Here is a 22,793-nt window from a genome sequence, read left to right as displayed (position 1 = left end):
ACAGGGCCATAGGCAAAGTGGAAGTTCTCTCCTTCAGAGAAAGGCAGCTCACTCTTTGATGATCCCTTCTTTTCTCTGGGATCTCAGAGATCTTTCATGTAGATAATTTTTATTGCCAGAGTGTCTTGGCTTTCCATGCCTGAAATGCTCTCATGGGCTTTTCAGCCAGATCTGAATGCCTTAAGGGCTGATTCTGAGGCCAGAGTGCTGTTTAGGGCATTTATCATTCTACGAGTCTGCTGTGTGGACTGCTTCCCATGTTGAAACTTTGTCTTTTTCATTCTATTATTACCAGACACTTGGTCTTATTTAAGTGGCCGATACTCTTTTAAAAGTCACTTTGATGTTGACATTCAATGAATCACCGTGTTTAGAAAATTATCCACAGTCAGTCCCAGGGCCAGAGCTGGAGTGGGACAAGTGCAAAATCTGAGTTTGGATAAATGGTGCTTTCAGGCAATTTTTTAAAAAGAAAGAATAATTTAAATATTCGTGAAGAACAAAATATCAAATTTTTTGAAGATTTATTTATTTATGTGAAAGCCAGAGTTTGAGAGGCCTTCTATCCTCTGGTTCACTCCCCAAATGGCTGCAATGACCAGAGCTGGGCCAGTGCGGAGCCAGGAGCTCATCCAGGTCTCCAGTGTGGGTGCAGGGGCCCAAGCACTTGAGCCATCTTCCAGTTCTTTCCCAGGCGCGTTAGCAGGGAGCTGGGTTGGGAGTGGAGCAGCTGGGGACTTGAGCCAGTGCGCATATGGAATGTTGGTGCTGCAGGTGGTGACTTAACCTGTGACACCACAGCGGCAGCCCTGAAATATCAAAACCTTACTTCAGATCAGTGTGTTAGTTTGCGCTGCTGTAACAGAAATCCATAGAGCAGATGGCATAAACAACAGGAAAGTATGTCCCACAGTTCTGAAGGTTAGAAGTTCAAGGTCCCATTGCTTTGGCTTTCTGGTGAGCTTCCCGGCTTGCTGGCAGCTGCCGTCTGCCGAGGTCTTCCTGTGGCCTTGATGAGTGCGCGAGGCAGAGAGGGAGCTGTGCTCTGTCTTCTGTTCCTCTGAGAACAGCAGTCCCGTTCTGTCTGGACTCTGCCCGCTTGATCTCATTTAATCTTAATTATGTCCACGACACAGTCACGTCCGACCGAGAGATTTTGGAAGAACATAAAAACTTAGTCCCTAGCAGACAAGCTCTAACAGGATGCAGATTAGGGTGGGGCAGGTGAGGGTGAGTCTTGCAAGCGTCTCTGTATTAATTTCAAGTGTAAAAGTACTGTGTTAAATTGTACCACCTCAATTACGGAAGGCCTTGTCGCTTCTATTACACCTGAGGTCGCTGTGGGATCAGCCAGGCCCTCGTGCTGGCCCTGCTCAGCTGTGTGTAGTTGGGTTCCTCGCTGACTACCGATTCTTTTCCCCAGGACTTCCCAGTCTTGGGTTCTTGGTTCTGCTTCTCTCCTTTGCGTACCGCTCAATGTCATGAACGAGTTACGAGGCACAAGTTCTCTGTGGCGCCTCTGAGAGGGCCTAGAGGGCCCTGGAGCCGGCCGCCTGGGTTTTCAGCTTGAGTTTGCCACTTCCTAGTTCTTCTTTTTTTAAAAAAAAAACTATTTACTTGAAAGTCAGAGTTACACAGAGAGAGGAGGAGAAGCCGAGAGAGAGAGAGGTAGAGACAGAGAAGTCTTCTCTCCACTGGTTTGCTCCCCCGATGGCTGCAACCGACAGAGCTGCACCAATCTGAAGCCAGGAGCTTCCTCCAGGTCTCCCACGTGGGTGCAGGGTCCAAGGACTGGGGCATCTTCTACTGCTTTCCCAGGCCACAGCAGAGAGCTGGATTGGAAGTGGAGCAGCTGGGACTTGAACTGGTGCCCATATAGGATGCCGGCACCACTAGACCGTGGCTTTACACCCTACGCCACAGCGCTGGCCACCACTTACTAGTTCTTGATGCCTCTGATTCTTCATGTGTTTGTGGGTGTGGTAGCAGGTACCTGCCTCCTGGGGTCGCCATCAGGACTGCATGAGTTTGTGTGTGGAACGTGTAGTCCATGGTACGTAGCAGGAGCTTGATAAATGTTGGCTGCTTTTTTTTTTAAGATTTATTTATTTACTTTAAAGTCCATTACATAGAGAAGGAGGGGCAGAGAGAATGAGAGAGGTCTTCCATCCACTGGTTCACTCCCCATTTGGCCCCAACAGCTGGAACTGTGCCCATCTGAAGTCAGGAGCTTCTTCTGGGTCTTCCACGTGGGTTCAGGGGCCCAAAGACTTGGGCCATCTTCTACTGCTTTCCCAGGCCATAGCAGAGAGCTGGATTGGAAGTGGAGCAGCCGGGGCTCGAACTGGCGCCCATATTAGATCTGGCACTGCAGGCGGCGGCTTTATCCACTACGCCTGAGCACCAGCCCCATGCTTTTAACGGATGGAAGTTTAGCTGGGGTGAGAGTTCGCGTAGCCATCCCCCTCCGAACCTGTGAGCTTTTATTTTCATTCCTCTGTTCCTCCTCTTGTCTCCTGGCGTGTAGTGTAGCAGCAAGGTTCAAGACCCCTGATAATGGCAGGGCCAAGCAATGCCCACATGGTGTCTCCCCCGTGGGTGGCAGGGACCCAAGGATTGGAGTCATCACCTGCCATGTCCCAGGGTGCACATGAGCAGGAAGCTGGGAGGGAAGCGGAGCTGGGACTGTGAAAAGAAAGGGAGTGGGCGTCCCCGGTGGTGTCTGAACCGCTGCCCGTGTGCCTGCCCCCACCTCAACCGTTTTTATGAGTACTGAGAAGTGGTGTTAAATTAGTTCTCCCTGTGTGTAACCCAGTCTCCAAACCTCACCTGGCAGTCCCGAAGCTCTAGAACCCTGTTCTTCCCCTCCCACTCTGCAGCCCCTGGCAATCCATCAGTCTCTGTTCTGCACCTCTCTTTAGGATGCTCTAAAAGACACTCTTCTTGACATTTGCTAGCTCTGGGTAAGGCAGAGTTATGCAGGGGTGAGGGTGGATGGGGAGGGAGAGATCCCTTCACTGGTTCACTCCCCAAACTGCCATAGTGGCCAGAGCTGGACTAGGCAGAAGCCAGGAGCCTGGAACTCCATCCGGGTCTCCTCTGTAGGTGGCAGGGGCCCAGGCACTCGGGCCATCCTCTGCTGCTCTCCCAGGCACATTAGCAGGGAGCTGGGTTGGAAGTGGAGCAGCTGGGACTCCAACCGGCGCCCTTACGAGCTGCTGCCATTGCAGGCTGAGCCACAGTGCCGGCCCGTCTCTGAACATCTTAACACTTGTTCGTTGGCTCAGGGGACGTGCACTGGGCGTACCTCCTGCCGGCCGTGTTCTGGGACACAGCCATGGCTCGGCGCACTCAAGGAGCTGGCACTGAGGAGCAGAGAAGACAGACAAGTCCATCAGTGAACCGGCCGAGTTCAGAGAGTGCCGGGTTCCTTGAAGACGGGAAGCAGAGGGGTGAGGTGGGGGTGCCTTGACCAGAAGGTTCCAGAAGGCCTGCCCGGCATGTGGTGTGGAGCTGAGCCCTGGGTTTACCCAGGAGACCTCCTCCCCTGCTGGAGAAGACCTGAAGGAGCTGCACGTGCCAAGGCCCTCAGGCTGCGATGCGCTTGGTTCCTTTGAGAGACGGGAAGGCCCCAGAGTGAGTGGAGCGTGTTGCACAGTGCTAGGAGCGGGAGTGAGGCTGGGCTGGCTCCGGGGCAGCGTTGCACCTGCAGTGAGAAGCTACTTGACGGTTTCAGGTGGCCGAGCTCTGTGGTCTAACACTGTTGTTTAAAACAGTTGTGCATAAAAGTGTACTCGGGCTGGACAGTACTGCACACCACAGTGCGCGCGCACGCGCACACACACACACACACATACACAGCTGTTTCTGCTGCCTGTTACTTTGCCCCAATCAGCCAGACTTCTTGAATGTTAAAAGTATGAGCTGCCTGTAGATCTTTTTTTTTAAATTTATTTGACAGAGTTAGACAGTGAGAGACAGAGAGAAAAGTCTTCCATCCATTGGTTCACCCCCCAAATGGCTGCTATGGCTGGCGCTGTGCCGATCTGAAGCCAGGAGCCAGGTGCTTCCTCCTGGTCTCATATGGGGGTGCAGGGCCCAAGCACTTGGGCCATCCTCCACTGCACTCCCGGGCCACAGCAGAGAGCTGGAGTGGAAGAGGAGTAGCCGGGACTAGAACCCGGTGCCCATATGGGATGCCAGTGCCGCGGGCGGAGGATTAACCTAGTGAGCCACGGCGCCGGCCCCTGTAGATCTTTCTTTTGAGTATCTCCAGTGAATAGGCTGGTGGGTTCACGGATAGGACATTTGAGAGCTTCAAAGGTGTTGAGTTCCAGTTCACACCAGTAAGACTGTGCCCCATTCTGCCTTTCATCCTTTATCCTTGCTTCTCTATTCTTTATTTTGAGAGGCAGAGACAGAACGAGCGAGCATGAGTAGGAGCGCTCCTTTCCACTGGCTTACTCCCTGAGTGCCGGCAACGACGGGGCCAGGCCGAGCTGGGGACTCCAGCCAGGTCTTCCACGTGGTGGCAGGGACCCGACTGCTTGAGCCATCCACCACCTGCTGCCTTCCACGGTGCACCTTAGCAGGGAGCTAGAAACAAGAGTGGGCCTGGCCTGGGAATTGAACCCAACCACTGGGCTTTGAACATGCACTCCTGTCCTTGCGTTTAGACCAAGAACAGAATTTGCAGAATGTGAATTAGCTGATTTGAGACCTATTTACTTGCACGGCAGAATTGCCATGGGGTGCGAGGTCCACCTCTGCTTCCTGCTGCCCCAGGAGTGAACATGAAAGTACTTGTGGGGCCGGTGCCGCGGCTCACTAGGCTAATCCTCCACCTGCGGCGCCGGCACACCGGGTTCTAGTCCCGGCTGGGGCGCCGGATTCTGTCCCGGTTGCCCCTCTTCCAGGCCAGCTCTCTGCTGTGGCCCGGGAGTGCAGTGGAGGATGGCCCAAGTGCTTGGGCCCTGCACCCCATGGGAGACCAGGAGAAGCACCTGGCTCCTGGCTTTAGATCAGCATGGTGCGCCAGCCACGGCAGCCATTGGAGGGTGAACCAACGGCAAAGGAAGACCTTTCTCTGTGTCTCCCTCTCTCACTGTCCACTCTGCCTGTCAAAAAAAAAAAAATCAGTAAGAGACATAATCTCTATTTGACTTTGGCGACATAGGAATTATATCGTCCAAGGTTGGGAAGACGACACAACCTGTGATGGTCTTCCTCCTGCTTTTACACAGACCCTAGTTCTAGACTGAAGGTCAGATTCTATGCCCAGGGCCTCCTGCACCGCAGGCCTCACCTGCTTGCTACCCCAAGCCCGTGTGAAGTGGGTGCCCCCACGCAGGGAGGTGCAAATGTTTGTTTGGAAAATACTCGGCATCACGCGAGGTCTTTATTTCAGAACACATCCTGGGATGGCCCGGGCCCAAGTCGCACTCTGCAGAGCAGCTGAGGAACGGGGCCCTTGGCTCTTTGCCTCCAGCCAGTGCCAACATAACCTGGGCCGTTTTACCCAACTCCGCCGAGGACGGGCAGCCCTCGCAACCAGAGCCCGAGGTAAGCGCGCTTGCCGCCTGTTCCGAGAGACCGTGATGATATCTGTGACTTGCTCAACTCTTTGTCAGAGGAGACAAACTACAAAATGGGAGAATTGCCTTGGCGCGACAAAGCGAGCCGCGTGCGTGCCTGACGCTCCCTCTGGCTCTTGTGTCTGGCAGCTGCCGCGGGTTGAGTCGTGATCCTGGGAGGCAGGAGGCAGGAGGACTCTCCCGTTTTGCATAGAAATGGGACTCTCTTTAGCTTCAAGTGGGAGAAAAAAATCTAACAGGCCCATGATTAAGATGATGCGGCTGACATGACGGGAGCAGTCGCAATAACGCTCGGTCACTCCCCTGGGGAATGGCTTGTGCTGATCCTGCGCTCAGCTCCCGCATGCTCTGAGGCGGGCCAGGCTCCCCGGGGGGCTCTGCACTGCTGTGGGGCCCCGGCTGGAGCAAGGCACCGCCCTGCCTGGTCTCCTGCAGGTCCCGAACCCCCACTGAGCCGGCTCCGTGGCCTCTGCAGTCCACCCTTGGGGCTCCTAACTCTGCCTCTGCGAGGGCGGCGAGCAAGGGGCCAGGTGCAGTGTTGCCTTGGCCAGTCGTCCTGTCTGTCATGAGTGCGTTTTGTTCTTTAATGCACGCGCCTTCCTCACGTGGCCTCCTGAACTGGGCCGAGAGCGGCTTTCACTGCTGTGAAAGGTTGCTCTGACTCCTTTTAGCCTGAACAGGGCGTGGCACTCAGAATCTACCTTGTAAAGGTGAACGCCCCCTGGGCATCTCCTTCTGTCTGGCTGCCCAGTGGTCCTGGTTTCCCCAGCTCTGACAGTAACTTGGTAGCCTGTGTCTGCCTAGGAGGCCTGAGGGATGTGAAGCAGACAGGAGGTGTGAATTTTGGCACGGCGTCTGGCCCGTGCCTGTGCAGGCTGGGCGCACAGGCAGAGCCGTGGACGGTGACTCAAGGTAAGTTGGCAGCTGTGTAAAAACCAGGTGCCCCACTGCCGCGTGGCTTGTGCTGGGGCCTGGCTGGGTTGGTGTTTGAGAAGGGAGTGTCTGACGGCTGATGGACCAGGGGCAAACAATACTGTGTCCTTCGCTTTTCTGAGAAAGGACTTTTGGGGATTTGCATGGAAATAAATGTATTGAAAGTCTTGTTCTAGAAGGAAATTAAAACAGAGAAGTGAGCTATTAGATCTGTTATTAAAATATTTCTTTGAGAGGTAGAGTCAGACAGTGAAAGGGAGAGACAGAGAGATAGGTCTTCCAGCAGCTGGTTCACTCCTCTCACAGCTGCAATGGCTGGAACTGAGCTGATCCAAAGCCTGGAGCTTCTTCCCAGACTCCCATGTGGCTGTAGGCGCCCAAGCACTTGGGCCATCTTCTACTGCTTTCCCAGAAGAGAGCTGGTTTGGAAGAGGAGCAACTGGGACTCGAACCGGCATCCCATGTGGATGCCGGCCCCGCAGGCGGAGGATTAACCTGTGCCACAGCGCCGGCCCCTAGTAGACCTTGAGGTGTCGTTTTGTGAGCTCTCCTTCCCAGCAGCAGTCCTGGGCAAACCCTAGCGAGGGCGGTAACCTGGCAGCCTCGCTCTGACTGTCTTAGTGTTACTCCTGCTTCTCCCTGGAGACTGCATCCTGTGGCCCCTGCGGTTTGAGAGGCCGGGTCTGTTGTTGGTACATAAATGTGCTGCCCACTTGGCTTCCCTGGTCGGCAGCATTGGCGGAGCTTCACCTATAACGTCCTTAAGAAATACCTCGCTCCCAAGTTCAGCGTTCTAGAGTCGGCCCTGCAGGAGAAGAGGTCGGCAAAGCGTCTTCCGTTCAGTTGAGAGCGATCATTAATTTCTGGCTGGCACTTGTACCCTTCATGCTGTTGCCAGGGCCCTGTGAGCTATGGCTGGACGCTCCCTCACAGCTGGGGTAGGGTGGCATCCGGATGGGTTTCTGAGTAGGGACAGTTAGAGTTCTCTTTGCGCATGACAGTGCTGGTAGACGAGTCTGAAAACCCAAACTGTCCGTGTTGCTTAGACACTGTATGTTCTTAGGCCACTGGGCTTTGTCTCATTTTTCTGTCTTAATTGTTGAGAAGCAAGCCCTATGCGCCCAACAGAGTTCCTGTCACCAAACGAGGTTTCCACGGCCTCTCTCCTGCGCACCGTGGACAGCTAACTCCAGGAGGGACGCAGTGAAATGCCTGAAGCCTACTTTTGATGATGAGAATCTGGTCACTGGTGCACGCAGTCGCTAGGGGACTAATTTTGAGAATTGTGGTTCCTGTGGCATGTTAGCTAAATAAAAACGGCTTTCTTCTGGTTTACTGTTTTAATCATGTTTTAGGTCTTTGGGAATTAAAATCGGAACATAAAAGGAATCTCCCTTCTGCTGTTTCTGGCTTGCCTGTAAGATAGCCTAAGTCAGGAATACCAATGCGTTTTCAAGCTTAGTCGGTTTAATTCCCAGCCGAATCCAAGCTCCGAGAGCGATGTGGGTTTTCATATCTGAGCTGTGGTTGGCTGTTACCAAATGCAGCTATGTTAGCATGTTATCCTGCCGGGGCCAGAACCAACACCTGTGCGAACGACCTCTGCTTTCATGGTGAGATGCGTTGGATGTTGGGTTCACCGAGGAGTAGAGCAGGTTTTCAACTGTCCAACGGCATTTCAAATGGGAGCTTAGACAGGAAAGAGGCTTACCTGGTGCTCTGCTCATCACAGAGTGCCTTGTTTGGGGACAAGAAGGATGGAGGTTGGGGTCGACACTGGAGACCGGCTTTCTCGTTCTTTAGTCTGCCTTCTTGATTGCAAAGACTGGAAGCGTAAGGATCCCCCAGCCTTTGTACCACGGGCTGCACAGCGCATGACGGTGAGGTGCGTCTGTGTGAGTTTTGGAAGGCCAAGTTCCTCCTGGTGCTGACTGGTGCCCGGCGAGGGCGCAGTGGCCTGAGTGTTGAGTGGTGTCTGCAGTGACCCGCCGCATCATTCCAGGGCCTTGCTTCCCCCTGCGTAGGTGGGAGGTAGGACCCAGCCTTGGGGCCTGGCTACCTACAGAGGTGACCTTGCATCTCAGAGTATAAGGGGCCCTGGACTTCTGCCCCCTCACCCACGAGTGGTTGGTAAGCACCCAGTTCCTGTATCATGTCCCTTCCTGATTGAAGCTGCGTGGTGACAGGTTGGGCTGTTGGCACGGGAGGCCCAGTGTCTGCTGTGCCCCTGAATCCCCCCTGGGCAGATGGTCTGCGTGCAGTGTTTATCTTCACGCCTGCTACCTCTCTAACCGGCTGTCTGATCTCATAGATCAAGTTCATTGTGGGGCAGACCCATGGCTGATCCTGCTCTGGAGAGTCCAGATGGTTTATACGAGGACTGTGCCGGGCTGGCGTTGTGCCGTAGCAGGTGAAGCCACTGCCTGCGGTGCCAGCATCCCACATGGGCACTGAGTTCAATTCCCAGCTGCCACTTCCATTCCGACTCCTGCTAATGCGCCTGGGAAAGCAGCAGAAGACGGCCCACATACTTGGGCCCTTGCACCCACATGGGAGACCCAGATGAAGCTTCTGGGTCTGGCCTGGCCCAGTGTTGGCCGTTGTGGCCATTCGGGGAGTGGAGCAGCAGGTGGAAGATACTCTCTGCCTCCAACTCTGCCGTTAAAATAAGTAAATCTTAGAAAGAAAAGTACCGTGTTGTAGTTACCATCCCATAGGAATCTGAATGTGAATAAGGCCTGTAGTAGTGTTCATGACTGAAGGGCATGCTTCCCACTTGTTCTCATTTCTGGTCCTTAGTCTCCCCCGTGGGTTTCTAGTAGAATAATTTCACCTATTGAATGACATTTGGCTTATGTACGCTGTGTAAGATTCATTGATGGTCAAGTGTCCTGGACTCTCCTTTATTGGTTGGACCATTTCTAGCCATTGGCCTTGACCAGATAGCGAACAGGTGCTGGATGGTGGTGGTTCTAAGTGGAAGTCTTACCATAACCCTTTAGAAGAGCCACTGAGGCCGGCACTGCAGCTCACTAGGCTAATCCTCTGCCTGTGGCGCCAGTACCCCGGGTTCTAGTCCCTGTCGGGGCACCGGATTCTGTCCCGGTTGCTCCTCTTCCAGTCCAGCTCTCTGCTGTGGCCCGGGAGGGCAGTGGAGGATGGCCCAAGTGCTTGGGCCCTGCACCCCATGGGAGACCAGGAGAAGCACCTGGCTCCTGGCTTTGGATCGGTGCAACCCGCTGGCCCTAGCAGCCATTTGGGGAGTGAACCAACAGAAGGAAGACCTTTCTCTGTCTTTCTCACTGTCTAATTCTGCCTGTCAAAAATAAAATAAAATAAAATAAAATAAGGAGGGCCACTGAGAGCATTCCATTTGGGTCCTGACACTAGAGGAGTGAGCAGTGATTTGATTATCTTTTTTTCCTTCCTCTTAGTGGTCTGGAGGGAAAGTAGTCCATCATTCAGACAAATGTAGAGGATAAGCCTGCTGGCTTGCACGCCTTCAGGACTTAATGGAAGTCAGAAAGATCCGGGTTGTCCGTCATCCGTTTGCTTTGTGTCTCAGTACAGTGAGACAGTGATGATTCATCTACTTAGTTATTTGTTTACTTGGCAAGCATGGAGACTGCGGCGTGGGGCGGAGCCCTCCTTCATTTAGTAGCTGCGCACAGCCTCGTTTGTTTCGTGTGTGTTTCTTAGCAGTTATTCTCTGCCTCTTGATGGTAGAAGCAGAGGAAATGGTCCTTAGGCAAGGGATGCTCTGAGGGCGGCGGCCAGGTAGGTGGTGGGGCTGGCTCCGTGTCTACCTGTGGCCCCTAGCCGTTGAGATGGTCGTCTGGGAGAGGGCTGGGGTGCCGGGCTGCGGGCGCCGGGCTGCGGGTGGGTGTCTCTGGTGCTTTAGGGGCTGGACGTGTGCTCCCCAGGCTTAAGAGCTGCTTTCTGTCTTGCGAGTGGTGTGTTGTGCCCTCCGTCCTTCTTCAGAGTCGACAGCCATACCATCACATGCAAACCTAAGCCGTGCGTGTGTTGTTGGAAAGCCTCGGGCTCGGCATCTGGCACCTTCCGCGAGCTCGCTGACGACAGGGCACAGCGGTGTGGCTTCCGGAGAAGCTGGGAGACGTCGGTTCCGGCTTGTGCTATTGGTCAAGGTCTGCTTCCCTCTCTCCACCTGTTTCTCCTTCCTCTCTGCTGCTGCTTCTCCACGGGTGACAGCCAGTATTGTCCGCTTGCAAGTATTGCCTCTGCAGGGGTAGGATCTGTTGGAGGCTCCCAGATGGCAGCTTGGCAGGGCCAGTGGGATGCGTTTTGGGGTTTTTCCTAGGTGTTGACCCTGGCCCAAGTGGGCCTTTCTGGGTAGACTGACCCAAGTCGCCTCCGTGTCTCCCCTCCCCCCTGGCCATGTGGCTTTGTGACATAAACACCCATCAGAGTGTGGTGGAGGTCGTCCCTTGGATTTGCCACCTGAGAGCTGGAGCCGTATGAAAAAATCCTCACCTTGTGGCACAGCCTGTCCTCTCGTGCAGCGGTACCCCAAGGACTGGGTGCCCGGAAACCGGTGAAGACAAAGCCCCAGCTCGGCAAAGCGTCGGAGAACTTGTGGCAAGGTGGTGTGAACGCTGTTGGCGTCCGCTTGTTTGGGGTACTTACACTCACTGTGCCAATGCGGCCCCCGCTGGGCAGTTCCCTCCCCACCTGCCTCCCGCTCACCCAGCCCCAGGGAGCAGCTGTGCTGGGAGAATGGGCTCTTCCCTGCGCACCTGCTGGCTTTTCTCTCGGGCCACAGTAGGACCTGGCTCAAGGTGATGGATCGGCTGCCTCTGACCAGGTTCCCTTTGCAGAGATGGGAAGTCGCTGCTTGGAGATGGCTGATCCTGGGGCGAGGACGTTCCAGAAGGAAAGAGTAGACTATTTGTCACATGCTTCGGGCTCTGCCTAAGTTACTCAGGTTGTTGTAGCCCTTTTGCAGTTTGAATTGACTTCTGCAGGCAGCTGATGGGGCTGTGCGGGGGGGGGGGGGGCTGTGGGTGTGTGCTAAATCATAATCGCAAAACTTTAATAAGTGTGACCAAAAGAGCAGAAAGTAGATGTGTGCGTGTGTGTGTGTGTGCGTGCACGTGCACGCCTACAAATGAGTTGGTGAGAGTGAGTATCAGAGTGGCCTGTGAGTTCTGGCGGTCTTTTTCAGATACCACAGGTAGTTGACTCCATAGCCAGTTCTCTAGGTCTTGAACATAGTACGCCAGCAGCTAGAAGCCGTCTGTCTGTCCCAGTTGCCCCAGGACCATGGTCCTCCTCACTCCCACAGGTGGCAGAGTAGCCAGGGCCACATGGGTGAGATCCGTGAGGTGCCGTCCGTGTCGTGGGATGCTGTGTCCGTCTGGTGACGGTGCCTGCCCGTTGCTCCGCCAAGCCCTGGCTCCTTTCTCTGTCACTTGCCACCCACAGCCAGCTAAGCACACACTGCCGTGTCCCGTGTCTCACACAGCCAAAGTCCTGGTACACGACCTCATCACTAATGTGTGTAAGTAGAGGGCTGCAGGTGAGCTGCGACAGGGAAGAGGAAGCCATCACCTTTATGGAAGAGAAATGACACGTAACTGGGAACAGTAACGCATCCTTTAAACCATGGGATCGTCTTCAGGCTGTCCCACCCCTGCCCTCAGCGTCTCCTGGTCCCCCTCATTAGAATTGCTTTACTTTAAAAAGAATAAGACATGCATGTAACTTTTTAAATTTCTTTTTTAAAAATATTTATTTGAATGTCGGGGGGAGAGAGAGAGAGAGAGAGTATCTTCCATCTGCTGTCTCGCCCTAGACGGCCACAACAGCCAGGTCTGAGCCAAGCCAAAGCCAGGATCCAGGAACTTTGTCTTGGTCCCTGACGTGGGTGCAAGAGCCCCAGTCGCTGGTCCATCATCCTCTGCTTTCCCAGGCACATTAGCAGGAAGCTGGATCAGAAGCAGAGCAGCTGGAATCCAAACCCACACTCTGACGTGGGGTGCTGGTCTCACAAGCTGTGGCTTACCCCACTGCACCACAATGCCAGTCCCTTAAAGTTATTTTAAAATGAAAACGGGGCTGGCGCCGCAGCTCACTAGGCTAATCCTCCACTTTGCGGCACCGGCACACCAGGTTCTAGTCAGGGCACCAGACTCTGTCCCGGTTGCCCCTCTTCCAGGCCAGCTCTCTGCTGTGGCCAGGGAGTGCAGTGGAGGATGGTCCAAGTCCTTGGGCCCTGCACCCCATGGGAGACCAGGAGAAGCACCTGGCTCCTGCCTTTGGATCAGCGCGATGCGCCGGCCGCAGTGCGCTGGCTGCGGCGGCCATTGGAGGGTGAACCAACGGCAAAGGAAGACCTTTCTCTCTGTCTCTCTCTCTCACTGTCCACTCTGCCTGTCAAAAAAAAAAAGAAAAAAAAAAAAGAAAAAAAAAAAGAAAACGGAAGAGGATTGCATCTGATCCAAGTGCGAGGTGTCTAACCCACATCCAGAGTTGCAGAGTGCCTTGTGCGTTACTCTACACAGGGATCCACCCCACCCCGTGAATGACTTTTTTTTTTTTTTTTAAGGAAATGTGTTTGTTTCAGATATCTTCTTTTCAATCGCCTGTGCACTAAAACACGGTGCCAGCCTGTGAAAAGCTGGCGTAAAAGGAAATCTACTAGGTGATTCCGGAGGAAAACGGCTCCTTAGGGAGAGATGAGCTTTTCTCGTAGTAGATTGATATCAGCTTCATGTACTGAATTGAAAGAAGAAACGGAAACAAAAGGCAGAAACTTTTATGTTTATCTGCCTTTTTAGAATTCCAGGATGATGAATTTTCAGCATCGGAAGCTTTATTTAGAATGGGATCTTTAAAAAAAAAAAATGTACTTAGTGGACAGAGAGCCCCCTCTGCTGGTTCACTCGCCACATACCTGCAGCGGGGGGTAGGAGAGTGCGGTGTACAGCCAGGAGCTGGAAACTCCATCCAGGTCTCCCACGTGGTTGGCAGACACCCGGCATCTTAAGCCATCAACACTGTCTCCCAGTAGGAAGCTGAAATCAGGAACCAGAGCCAGGTGTTGAACCCAGGTGCTCGCATGTGGATTGTGGCATCCTCCGTGGGCAGCCCAGATGCCCAGCCCTAGAGTGGGCTCTTACCCCGAAACCCCCACCGTGGCAGGTGTCTGCCTGCCGGGCGCTGCTGGAACAGTGGTTCTCAGCCAGGCAGAGGGTGTTGCTTGTGAACATTTTGCTCTGGAGGAAGCGGCACCTGGAGCTGCTCTCGGAGGTGGTGGGTGTTGGTACGATGCCTGGGATCCAGCTGTGGAGTTGGACACAGCGCTTCGGACCCAAGCCCCTTCCATCATGCAGTCCGGAAGCGTGGGAGCGCGGAGTCACTGGCGGTTGTGTTTACACAGTAACTTTGATGCAAACGTGGTGAGAATTCCTATGAGAGCACGTGTTTCTGGTACTAGGCTCTGCTGGTACTCGGGACTCAGCCCTTATTAAAGTTGCTCTTTGGCCTACCTTACTCACCCTATTTGCAGATGTGAAGTACATTGGAAAACCATGCCATCCTGGGCTTGCTTTATTTTTGTTTGAGAGGCAGAATTAGAATTACAGAGAGGGAGAGAGAGATCTTCCATTTGCTGGTTCACTCCCCAGATGGCTACAATGGCCAGAGCTGGGCTGACCTGAAGCTGGGAGCCAGGAGCTTCGTCTGAGTCTCCCATGTGGGTACAGAGGCCCAAGCACCTGGGCCATCTTCTACTGCTTTCCCAGGCCGTAGCAGAGAGCTGGATCGGAAGTGGAGCAGCCGGGTCTCGAACTGGCGCCAATATGGGATGCCAGGACTGCAGGCAGTGGCTTTTACCCACTACACCACAGCACTGGCCCCTTCAGTTAACTTTACACTCATAAAATTAACCCTACACTAAGTAGAGAGTTTAATGAAACAGTATGAAGAAAAAAGAAAACAAACAAACAATGACCATTGTTCCTCAACAGTTAGACAAGGGCCATTCAAAATCATGGCATCACAAAGTGTCAGTTTCGCTCCTGTAGATTACCTTTCAGATGGCTTAGTTACCGCAGATCAGAGAGCTCCCGATAACCGCTAACCACTCCTGCCCCTCCAGCTCCACCCCAGGTGGTCACTCGGCTAATCACCAAGGTCATGGCCGAGCTGGTGTCTTGACCGAGTTTCCTCTGGGGAAGTCCCGAAATGATCTGGCCAGTTGGCCTGGTGGGCCCAGGTCAGCAAGCAGCCACAGGCGGGGTGCTCAGGCAGGCTGCTTTTTGCTGGTTTGCGCAGGAGAGAAAGCCTGAGATGTGGAGAGAGAAGAGATTTAAGTAGGTTGTGCGAGTTTCCCATTGCTGCTGTGTCAGATGGCAGCCACACATATACCGTCCGACAGCTCTGTAGGTTGGAAGTCTGACACAGGTCCCAGTGGGTGAAAGGCAGGGTGTGGGTAGGCCTGTGTTCCCTTCTTGGGGGCTCTCGGGGAGGATCTGTTTCCTGGGCGTTTCCAGCTTCTAGACTCTGCCTGCATTCCTTAGCTTGCAGCCCCTTCCTCCTTCTGCACAGCCAGGAACATTGCACCTGTTTGTAGACACCGCCTTTTCCGGCTTGTAAGGACCCTTGTGGTTACATTGAGCCCCACCCAAGGAACCCAGGAGAATCTCCGTGTTTTAAGGTGGACTGCTCAGCCAGGTTAAGTCCCCATTGCTGTGTGACGTCACGGTCACAGTCCTGCGATTTAGGACTTGGACACCCTTGGGCCACGGTTCCGCCTCCAACGGTGGGTAAGTTGGCTTGGTGTGCGTCGTGCACGGTAGATGGACTGTGAAGTGAAACGTGCCGACCTCTGGCTGGGACTCGAGTAAGAGGTGAAAATACTCCCTTTGAGGAAGGCAGTCGGCTCAGCTGGGCTGGTCAGTGGAAGAAAAGCAACCCCTGGCTTGTTTTCAAAGTGCGGCTGTCAGCGCCCTCTCCTCCTCCGGCTGCCCCAGCAGTCGCTGAATCAGCTGGCTAAGAAACCATGATCTTGCCTTTTTGGTTGTTCATGGCTTAGTATGGGAGGAGACTTTTAAAACGTTATTGTGAAACAATGTAATATTAGCACATAAAAATACAGTGTAGAACTTGTAGGAAGTCCAAGGGAAGAAAATTCACTCTTTCTCTGGATGCTGCCCCCTAGAAGGTGCCATTGGTGGGCTCCTTTTAGTTTTTGAAATGATGTATTTATTATTTATTTAAAAGTGTGATGCATACACACAGGGAGGGGGGAACAGAGAGAGAGAAAGGGAAACAGGGAGATATCTATCTAATCTAATCTATTTATCTATCTATCTGCTGGTTTACTCGAAATGCCCACAATTGTCAGGACTATACCAGGGTTGAGCCAGGAGCCCAGAACTCCATCAGGGTCTCCCACGTGGGTGGTAGGAGTCCTAATACTGGGGCCATCTTCCACTGCCTTCCAAGGCGCATTGGCGGGAAGCTGGATCTGAAGTGGAGTAACAGGACTCAAACGGCTGCTCTGATACAGGATGCAGTTGTCTCAAGTGGCGATTTAACCCACTGCACACAGCCCCACCCCCCTGTGTATTCTTTTAAAAATTGCTTGTTTTGATGGACTCACACTGCAGAAGGTGTTAAGTGGCTTCTTAATTGGTAAATTAACAATGTACATTGGGCATTTTCCCATGTCAGTGTGTAGAGATTGCGTTTTTCTGAAAACCTGCGAAGCTGTCCTATCTTTGCATATCTCACAGGTGCCACACTTTATTTAACCAGACTTGGGGGGAGACATTTGTCTGGTTTTCCACTGTTACAAATTGTGTTCTACATCTATTTTTGCACGCTTATACATTTTATATAGGGAAACTTACTAGCAGTAGGATTTCAGTAATATTCTATCAGCAAGCGTGAGAATTTGAAACTGAAAAGTGTTACCAAACTGCCCGCTAAGATTAAGCCAGAATTGCGACTCCTCCAGCAATATGTGCAGGGTGCCATGATCCCGCCCCTTTGCTGCTCAGGCACGCCTATCAAGTTTGCATCTTACTGTCAGGTCTGTTTCTTGGTTTTTTTTTTTTTTTTTTTTTTTTCATTTCTGCTTTATCATTATGGCTGTAAACGCGTGTCTATAATATATTGGCCACTGTGTGTTTTGTTGTTCGTGATTGCGTGTAATGGTCTTTCACCATTTTCAATTTGCTTGTTGGGTTTTCTGAGAGTTTGTTTTTGTATCAAGTCCACTCTTTGTCATGTGCAGCGCCTGTCTTTGCATTTTTTAGATGCGCTCGTGGAGGTCAGAAGCGGTGACGCCTCGCGTGGTGAGGTCTTTGCACGTGGAGGTCCCATGGCTTGGATCTCTCTGGCCACTTCTCTCCCCTTCCACCCTGTCATAACGTAGCGTGCATTTCACACGAGGCTCCAGAACTGGGTGTTGCTGTGTGGGAACGCGGGCCGGAATGGCCACCAGCTGGTCCTGTGTGCTCGTGTTTTGCAGGGAGACACGGTAACTAGGGGTGCACACTGAGCGATGGGTGCCTTCGTCTCTCACTGAGAGAACCGCTCCATAGGGGAGTTCTTGCTCTGGCCTCGCCTTCCTGCTGCTCCTTGGCTCAGAAGCCAACGTCAATGTCCTGACACATTGCTCCCAGGTACTGACGGGAACCTTGTCCCCCGTGTGGGGTCTGATGTTGCTGGTTCCTTAATGTAGTTTTTTAAATTTTTTGACAGGCAGAGTGTACAGTGAGAGAGAGAGAGACAGAGAGAAAGGTCTTCCTTTGCCGTTGGTTCACCCTCCAATGGCCGCCATGGCCGGTGCACCGCGCTGATCCAATGGCAGGAACCAGGTGCTTCTCCTGGTCTCCATGGGGTGCAGGGCCCAAGCACTTGGGCCATCCTCCACTGCACTCCACAGCAGAGAGCTGTCCTGGAAGAGGGGCAACCGGGACAGAATCCGGCGCCCCAGCTGGGACTAGAACCCAGGGTGCCGGCGCCGCAAGGTGGAGGATTAGCCTAGTGAGCCGCGGCGCTGGCCCCTTAATGTAGTTTTTTTTTTTAATTTATTTTATTTATTTGAAAGCCAGAGTTACAGAGAGAGGTAGAGACAGAGAGAGAGAGGTCTTCCATCTGATGGTTCACTTCCCAAATGACTGCAATGGCCAGAGTTGAGCTGATCCAAAGCCAGGAGCCAGGAGCTTCTTCCGGGTCTCCCATGCAGGTGCAGGGGCCCAAGCACTTGGGCCATCTTCCACTGCTTTCCCAGGCCACAGCAGAGAGCTGGACTGGAAGAGGAGCAGCCAGGATGTGAACCGGTGCACGTATGGGATGCTGGCGCCGCAGCCGGGGCTTTAACCCACTGCGCCACATCACGTGTACGTAGCACGGGTTATCCCAAGCTCCCAGGAGGACGTGCTTCCCAACCGCGGTTTACAGATGGGCGGAGGCATGGTGTTGGGGCGCAGAGGACTGTGTCTGAGCAATGCACAGGCGACTGGGCCGCTGGTGGAGAGCTCCGGCCCGGCTAACTCAGGCTGCAGAGATGGAAACCCTGGGCCTTGGGGGGAGTGGCTTGTTTGGAGGAGCCCGGTGCCCAGCTCCATACAGCTCCACCTGCAGACTCACTTTTGTTTCTTTGTTTGCTCCGAGTGTGATGATTCTGTCCCTCTGAGCGCTAACAGAGCCACTGCGTGCTGATCAGAGCCTGGGATGGGCTCAGCCAATCACGCATTTCCCCTGGAAGTCTGTGTTGAGAGTGGCCTCTGAGCACTGGCTCCAGGGAGGCAGTGGCCCTCAGTGGGGGGACGCAGGCAGCGTCGTGCGGGGGTGTGGCCCTGGAGTGATAGGAGAGAGGTGTGGGTAGCTGCCGTCATCCTCTGATCCCGAGTATCCACTCACGTTGCAATAGACGTTCAGGGAGGCCTCCTGTTTGCATCCCCTGTCCCCGTGGCTAGACCGACGGATGCATAGAACGCAAGGTAAATACTGGAGAAAGTGCCTGCGATGTGACTGTGTCGTGCTGACTGGGGCTTGGAAGGTGCAGCCCCGTGGGGTGCTCTTGGTATCCCTCATCCCGGAAGAATCGTGTGAGCACTGGGATGGTTCTGGTTTGTTTGTTCTCCACGAAAGTGCTGGAGGCTGTTTGATCTCAGCTGTTCTCTCCTCGGTCTGTTAATATTTACAGAAATCCAGGCATAATAGACATATGTGAGAGCTTTTAACAAGAAAAGGGGGAAACATCTACATTGCAGGAGCGAAGCGTCCTCTCTCTCTCTCTCTCTCTCTCTCTCTCTCAACTCCCTAGCTCTGAAGATGCTTTGGGTTTAAATCGTTGGATGTTCTGGAAGTCGGGGGGCTGATGATCCAGAAACTCTATCCAGAAGCCATGGGATGGGCCGGCTTGGTTTGCGCTGCTGCCCCGTGTGTGTGGGTGTGTGCCTGGCCCGTGGCCAGCGGCCGGCGCTCTGCAGACGTACCCCGGCTTTGTCGGCAGGAGAGGGCTTAGTGCCCTTTGCTTTCTCCATCATTCACGATGCAGCCCCTCTGGCCTCAGCACGCAGCAAATGCCTTTGGCTTCTAATGATTCGTCAACCAGAGCTGCGCTGTGGCTTGTGTTCTGCTGCTTAGTCCATTTGCCTTGCTGTCCCCTTCTGGAATTCCCACTGCAGAGAATTTCAGTGGCAACTGATGGGGAATTTCCAGGCGAGGGGCTTGAGTGATTAAAAGGGACAGATGAAATTCAAAGGCAGAATTGAGTGACCGGCTGGCGTGACCGCTGATGAAACCACGGTCACCTTTGTCCAGCCAGAGAGGATAAGCTATCGGGGGTCAGTGTTGAGAGTTTCCTCCTTTGACTTGCACGTGCGCAGGTTGATGGGAAAGGTTGTCTGCCTGTCCTCGCCCCTCGCCACGGCTGCTTTCCCACCAGGCTCCCAGGGTTGGGTCTGGAGACTTACTTCCTGCTGTGCCTGTCCCTGGGCTCTGTCTGCGGTTCCTCGTAGCCCCGTGGCCTGCCGCACAAACACGAGGGTGCTTCCCTCTCACCTGCAGGACTCAGGCAAGCGCAGTTTCTCCAAGGACTGGGGGAGGGGAGCTTCTGCTCCAGGGGTAGAGAGCGTCCACTTTGCCAGTAGAGAAAGTTCTAGAAGCCTCTCGCACAGCCTTTTCTGTAGAGTTGGCTCTGCTGAGCTGGTTAGGTGTAAGGGATTAGGTTCGTCCTAAGCCATGACGCTGTGTGCCGAGGTTTGTACGTTGTGCCAGGGACCACATAGACAAATTGTCACTGGACGTCAGTTGAAGGAATGAAAGCTAGGTAGAAGTGGGTCTGCGCCTTGCCCCCTGAGTCTCTGACCCGGTGGTCCCCAGGGGATCTGGAGGGAGTCTCCGGACTTCGTCTCTGTCGGTTCCCTTCGGTTATGCTGACACCGCGGGCCTGGGAGCACACCCTACGTGGGCTTTTTCCCATTGCCCCCTGCATACCTGCATCGCTTCGCTTCTTTTCTGTCTCTACCTTCTTCGAGTTCAAGTCCATAGTTCCATGATGTATGGGAAGAGCCAGGCAGCGTGGCAATTAACGGCATCAGGAAGAATCCCTGGCCTGGTGCCGTGGGCCGAGCTGCCTCACGTTTGCTCTCTGAATGAAGCGCTTACAGACTCTACCGAGTCGGAGCAAGAGCGCCCGTGGAACCCGGCCGACGTCAGCGGTGCTGTCACCGCAGCTGTGGCTGCGGAAGCCAGACTGCTGCCCGGGTCCTGCAGCCATGGTTAGGGCAGAGCAACTCGGAGGCGGTAGAATGCCCTCCCTAGGTTTCTAGGCACGCGGTCTTGATGACTACTGGTTGCTGCACCTGCGTTGATCCTCCGTCGTTTTATTGAGCTGGAGGTTTGGTGAAGTTGTGTCTCACTAGGACTTGAGTCTGCGCTCACCGGGCTTTATGTGACCAAGGCGTTGATGGCAGTGGCCCGGGAGCGGCCCCAGAGAACCTCGCACTGGGTTTTAGAGGAGAAAAGGAGGGACGCGGTCTCGGGGAACAGGTGCTGCTCCTGCAAAGGCGCAAGTGGGAAAGGAGCAGGAGTGACCCGGAGGGAGAGAGAAGTTTGGACGCCCCGCGGGGAGGAGCAGGTGCAGAGGGAGTGGTCCCACGGAAGAAGCCTTCCACGTTGGGCCAGGTCCCGGGACAGCTTCCTGCGGGCAGTGGGGAACCGGGGGGACGTTTGGACTGGGGAGGTGGGTGTTTGGAGAAGAACGTTCTGGTGGGGTGACGCTAGCCAAAGAGTAAGAGAAGTCTAGTGATGGCCTTGGGAGGTCACGTGTCCAAGGCCCAGAGGGGGGTGGGAGCAGAGGAGGGTGCGCGGACCAGGCAGGTGTCTGGACCTGGGGGAGGGGGAAGCTTCGGGCGTCCAGCGTGGATGACAGGGAGGGTGGTTGAGCCCCCTGCCGGCTGAACGCCGCCCCCACCCCCACCCCCCGCCCACGTGAGGCCTCACAGTGGTTTTATAACATCCCCATGGTTATGACACCTGCAGGCAGTGTGGGCCGTCAGTGTGGCTTCCTCCCCTGCCCCTGCCATTCCCCTGCCTCCCCCGTGGGCACCACAGCCCCATGATGGCTCATGGGTCTCCCACATGGACTGCCCTGCGGAGCCGCAGGCTGCAGGAGGACCCAGGCTGTCCCCTGCACTCCCCTCCTGCAGTGTCCCTAGCCCGGAGCTCCGTGCGGATGTTCACCGAGTCAAGGAGAAGGCAGGCCGGGAGCACTGGCAACTGCTGCCCGGTGCGTGTCGGTCGCACACACGCCGGGCTGTTGTCGGAACCTTCTCTCTAGTTCTCAGCACCCCCACCCTTGCCTACCGTAAGTCACCACCTAATTCCCGGGGTGCTATGACTCAGCCGCGTGGGGATCTTCAGTGCTTCCACACTTCCACAGGAGAAAGCCGAGTGTTGATGGAGACACAGCAGTGAGCTGCCATCTCCCCGGGGAGGTGTGCTGGGTCAATACACAGCATGCTGGGGTGGCCAGCGACGGGAGGGCAAATAGAGCAGAGGAAGGCGCAAACCATGAGAGAGCGAGGCGTGGCTTAGAAGAGGCTCGGAGGCTGCACTGGTGAGCAAAGATCTGAGTGTGGACCAAGGGAGTGAGTGGTGCATGGACCACAGCAGACGCAAAGGTCCTGGGGCAGCCTCATGCTCCATGTGTCCAGGAAAGCATGTAGAGTATAGCGGCTGAGGAGGGGAACTCAGTGGGAGGGGAGACAAGTTGTGGGCTGACTCCCTATAGGACTTCCTAGACCACAGGCAGGACTGGAACTTTGGAATGCAGTGGGCAGCTTTTGAGTGCAGGAGAGACCCGGTCTACTGTCGCCATTGGGACGCCTCTGATCACTGTGAGGAGAGCCAGGCTGCAGGGGTGGGGATGCAGGCTGGGGAGGGACCAGGTGCCTTGTGCCAGGGTGGTGGAGGTGTGAGGACCAGCGTGCCTTGTGCCAGGGAGGTGGAGGCTGTGGGGAGCGAGCCGGTCCTGGGTGGCATTTGCAGCACCTGCTGATGGCTCTGTAGAGCGTGAGCAGGAGATGGGTGTGGAGGAGGAGCCGTCACTCCATGAGATGGGGACGATGCATGTTGGAGGTGTGATTGACAGGTGTGTGTTGGGCATCCCAGGTTTGACACGGCCGTGAGCTGGCACGTTGGTTCTCTGCTCTGGCAAATGCTTGCGGGCCTCCAAGTTGAAAGCCGCACCCACCCGTTGTTGTGTCACCTCCCATGGCTCCAAAGCCCCGCGTGGCTCACGGGTGTGGGCAGGGCTGTGTTCCCTTCTGGGGGCCTGAGGGCCGACTCTGTTCCCTCGGCCTTTCTGGCTGCTGGGGCCTTGGCTCACGGCGGCTCCTCCATCTCCAGGGCCAGCAACATCACAGCTCTCTGGCCCGCACCTGCTTCCCTAGTCCTGTGGCCGCAACAGGAAAGACTCCCCAAAGGCAGGGATTCCTGTGACTACACTGGGGGTGCACCTCAGTGATAAGGGGCACCCCGCCCCCCACCCCCCACCTGAAGCCCCTTCACTCCATCATGTCTGTCCAGGCTCTCTTGTCCTGGGAAGTTCCTGGCTCCAGGGCAGGGTATCTTGGGGTTCCACCTGCCGGAGATGGTGCGGGGAGCGAGGTAGGCTGGACAGCCAGAGTTCAAGGGAGGAGGCTGGACTTGAGATACCAAGTGAGAAGTTGCCATTGTACCTGTTCTTTAATGCCATGGCATCAGGTGGGCTCACCCAGG

General features: G+C 54.6%; 1 protein-coding gene across 3 annotated transcripts in view; it reads left to right on the top strand.

Moving 5' to 3' along the window:
• Positions 1–22,793, top strand: part of OSBPL10 (oxysterol binding protein like 10) — a 300,684-nt gene that overhangs the window by 227,584 nt on the left and 50,307 nt on the right. For all 3 annotated transcript variants that reach the window (XM_051858914.2, XM_008266099.4, XM_002716244.5), the window contains one exon: positions 5,408–5,562. In XM_051858914.2, coding sequence (XP_051714874.2) covers positions 5,408–5,562 — 155 coding nt within the window. The remainder of the gene's footprint in view (positions 1–5,407; positions 5,563–22,793) is intronic.

This window comes from Oryctolagus cuniculus, chromosome 4 (genome assembly GCF_964237555.1).
Source record: "Oryctolagus cuniculus chromosome 4, mOryCun1.1, whole genome shotgun sequence".
NCBI classification, from domain to species: domain Eukaryota; kingdom Metazoa; phylum Chordata; class Mammalia; order Lagomorpha; family Leporidae; genus Oryctolagus; species Oryctolagus cuniculus.
The sequence above is the reverse complement of the archived record's forward strand: the minus strand, read 5'-3'. Positions and strand labels throughout refer to the sequence as shown.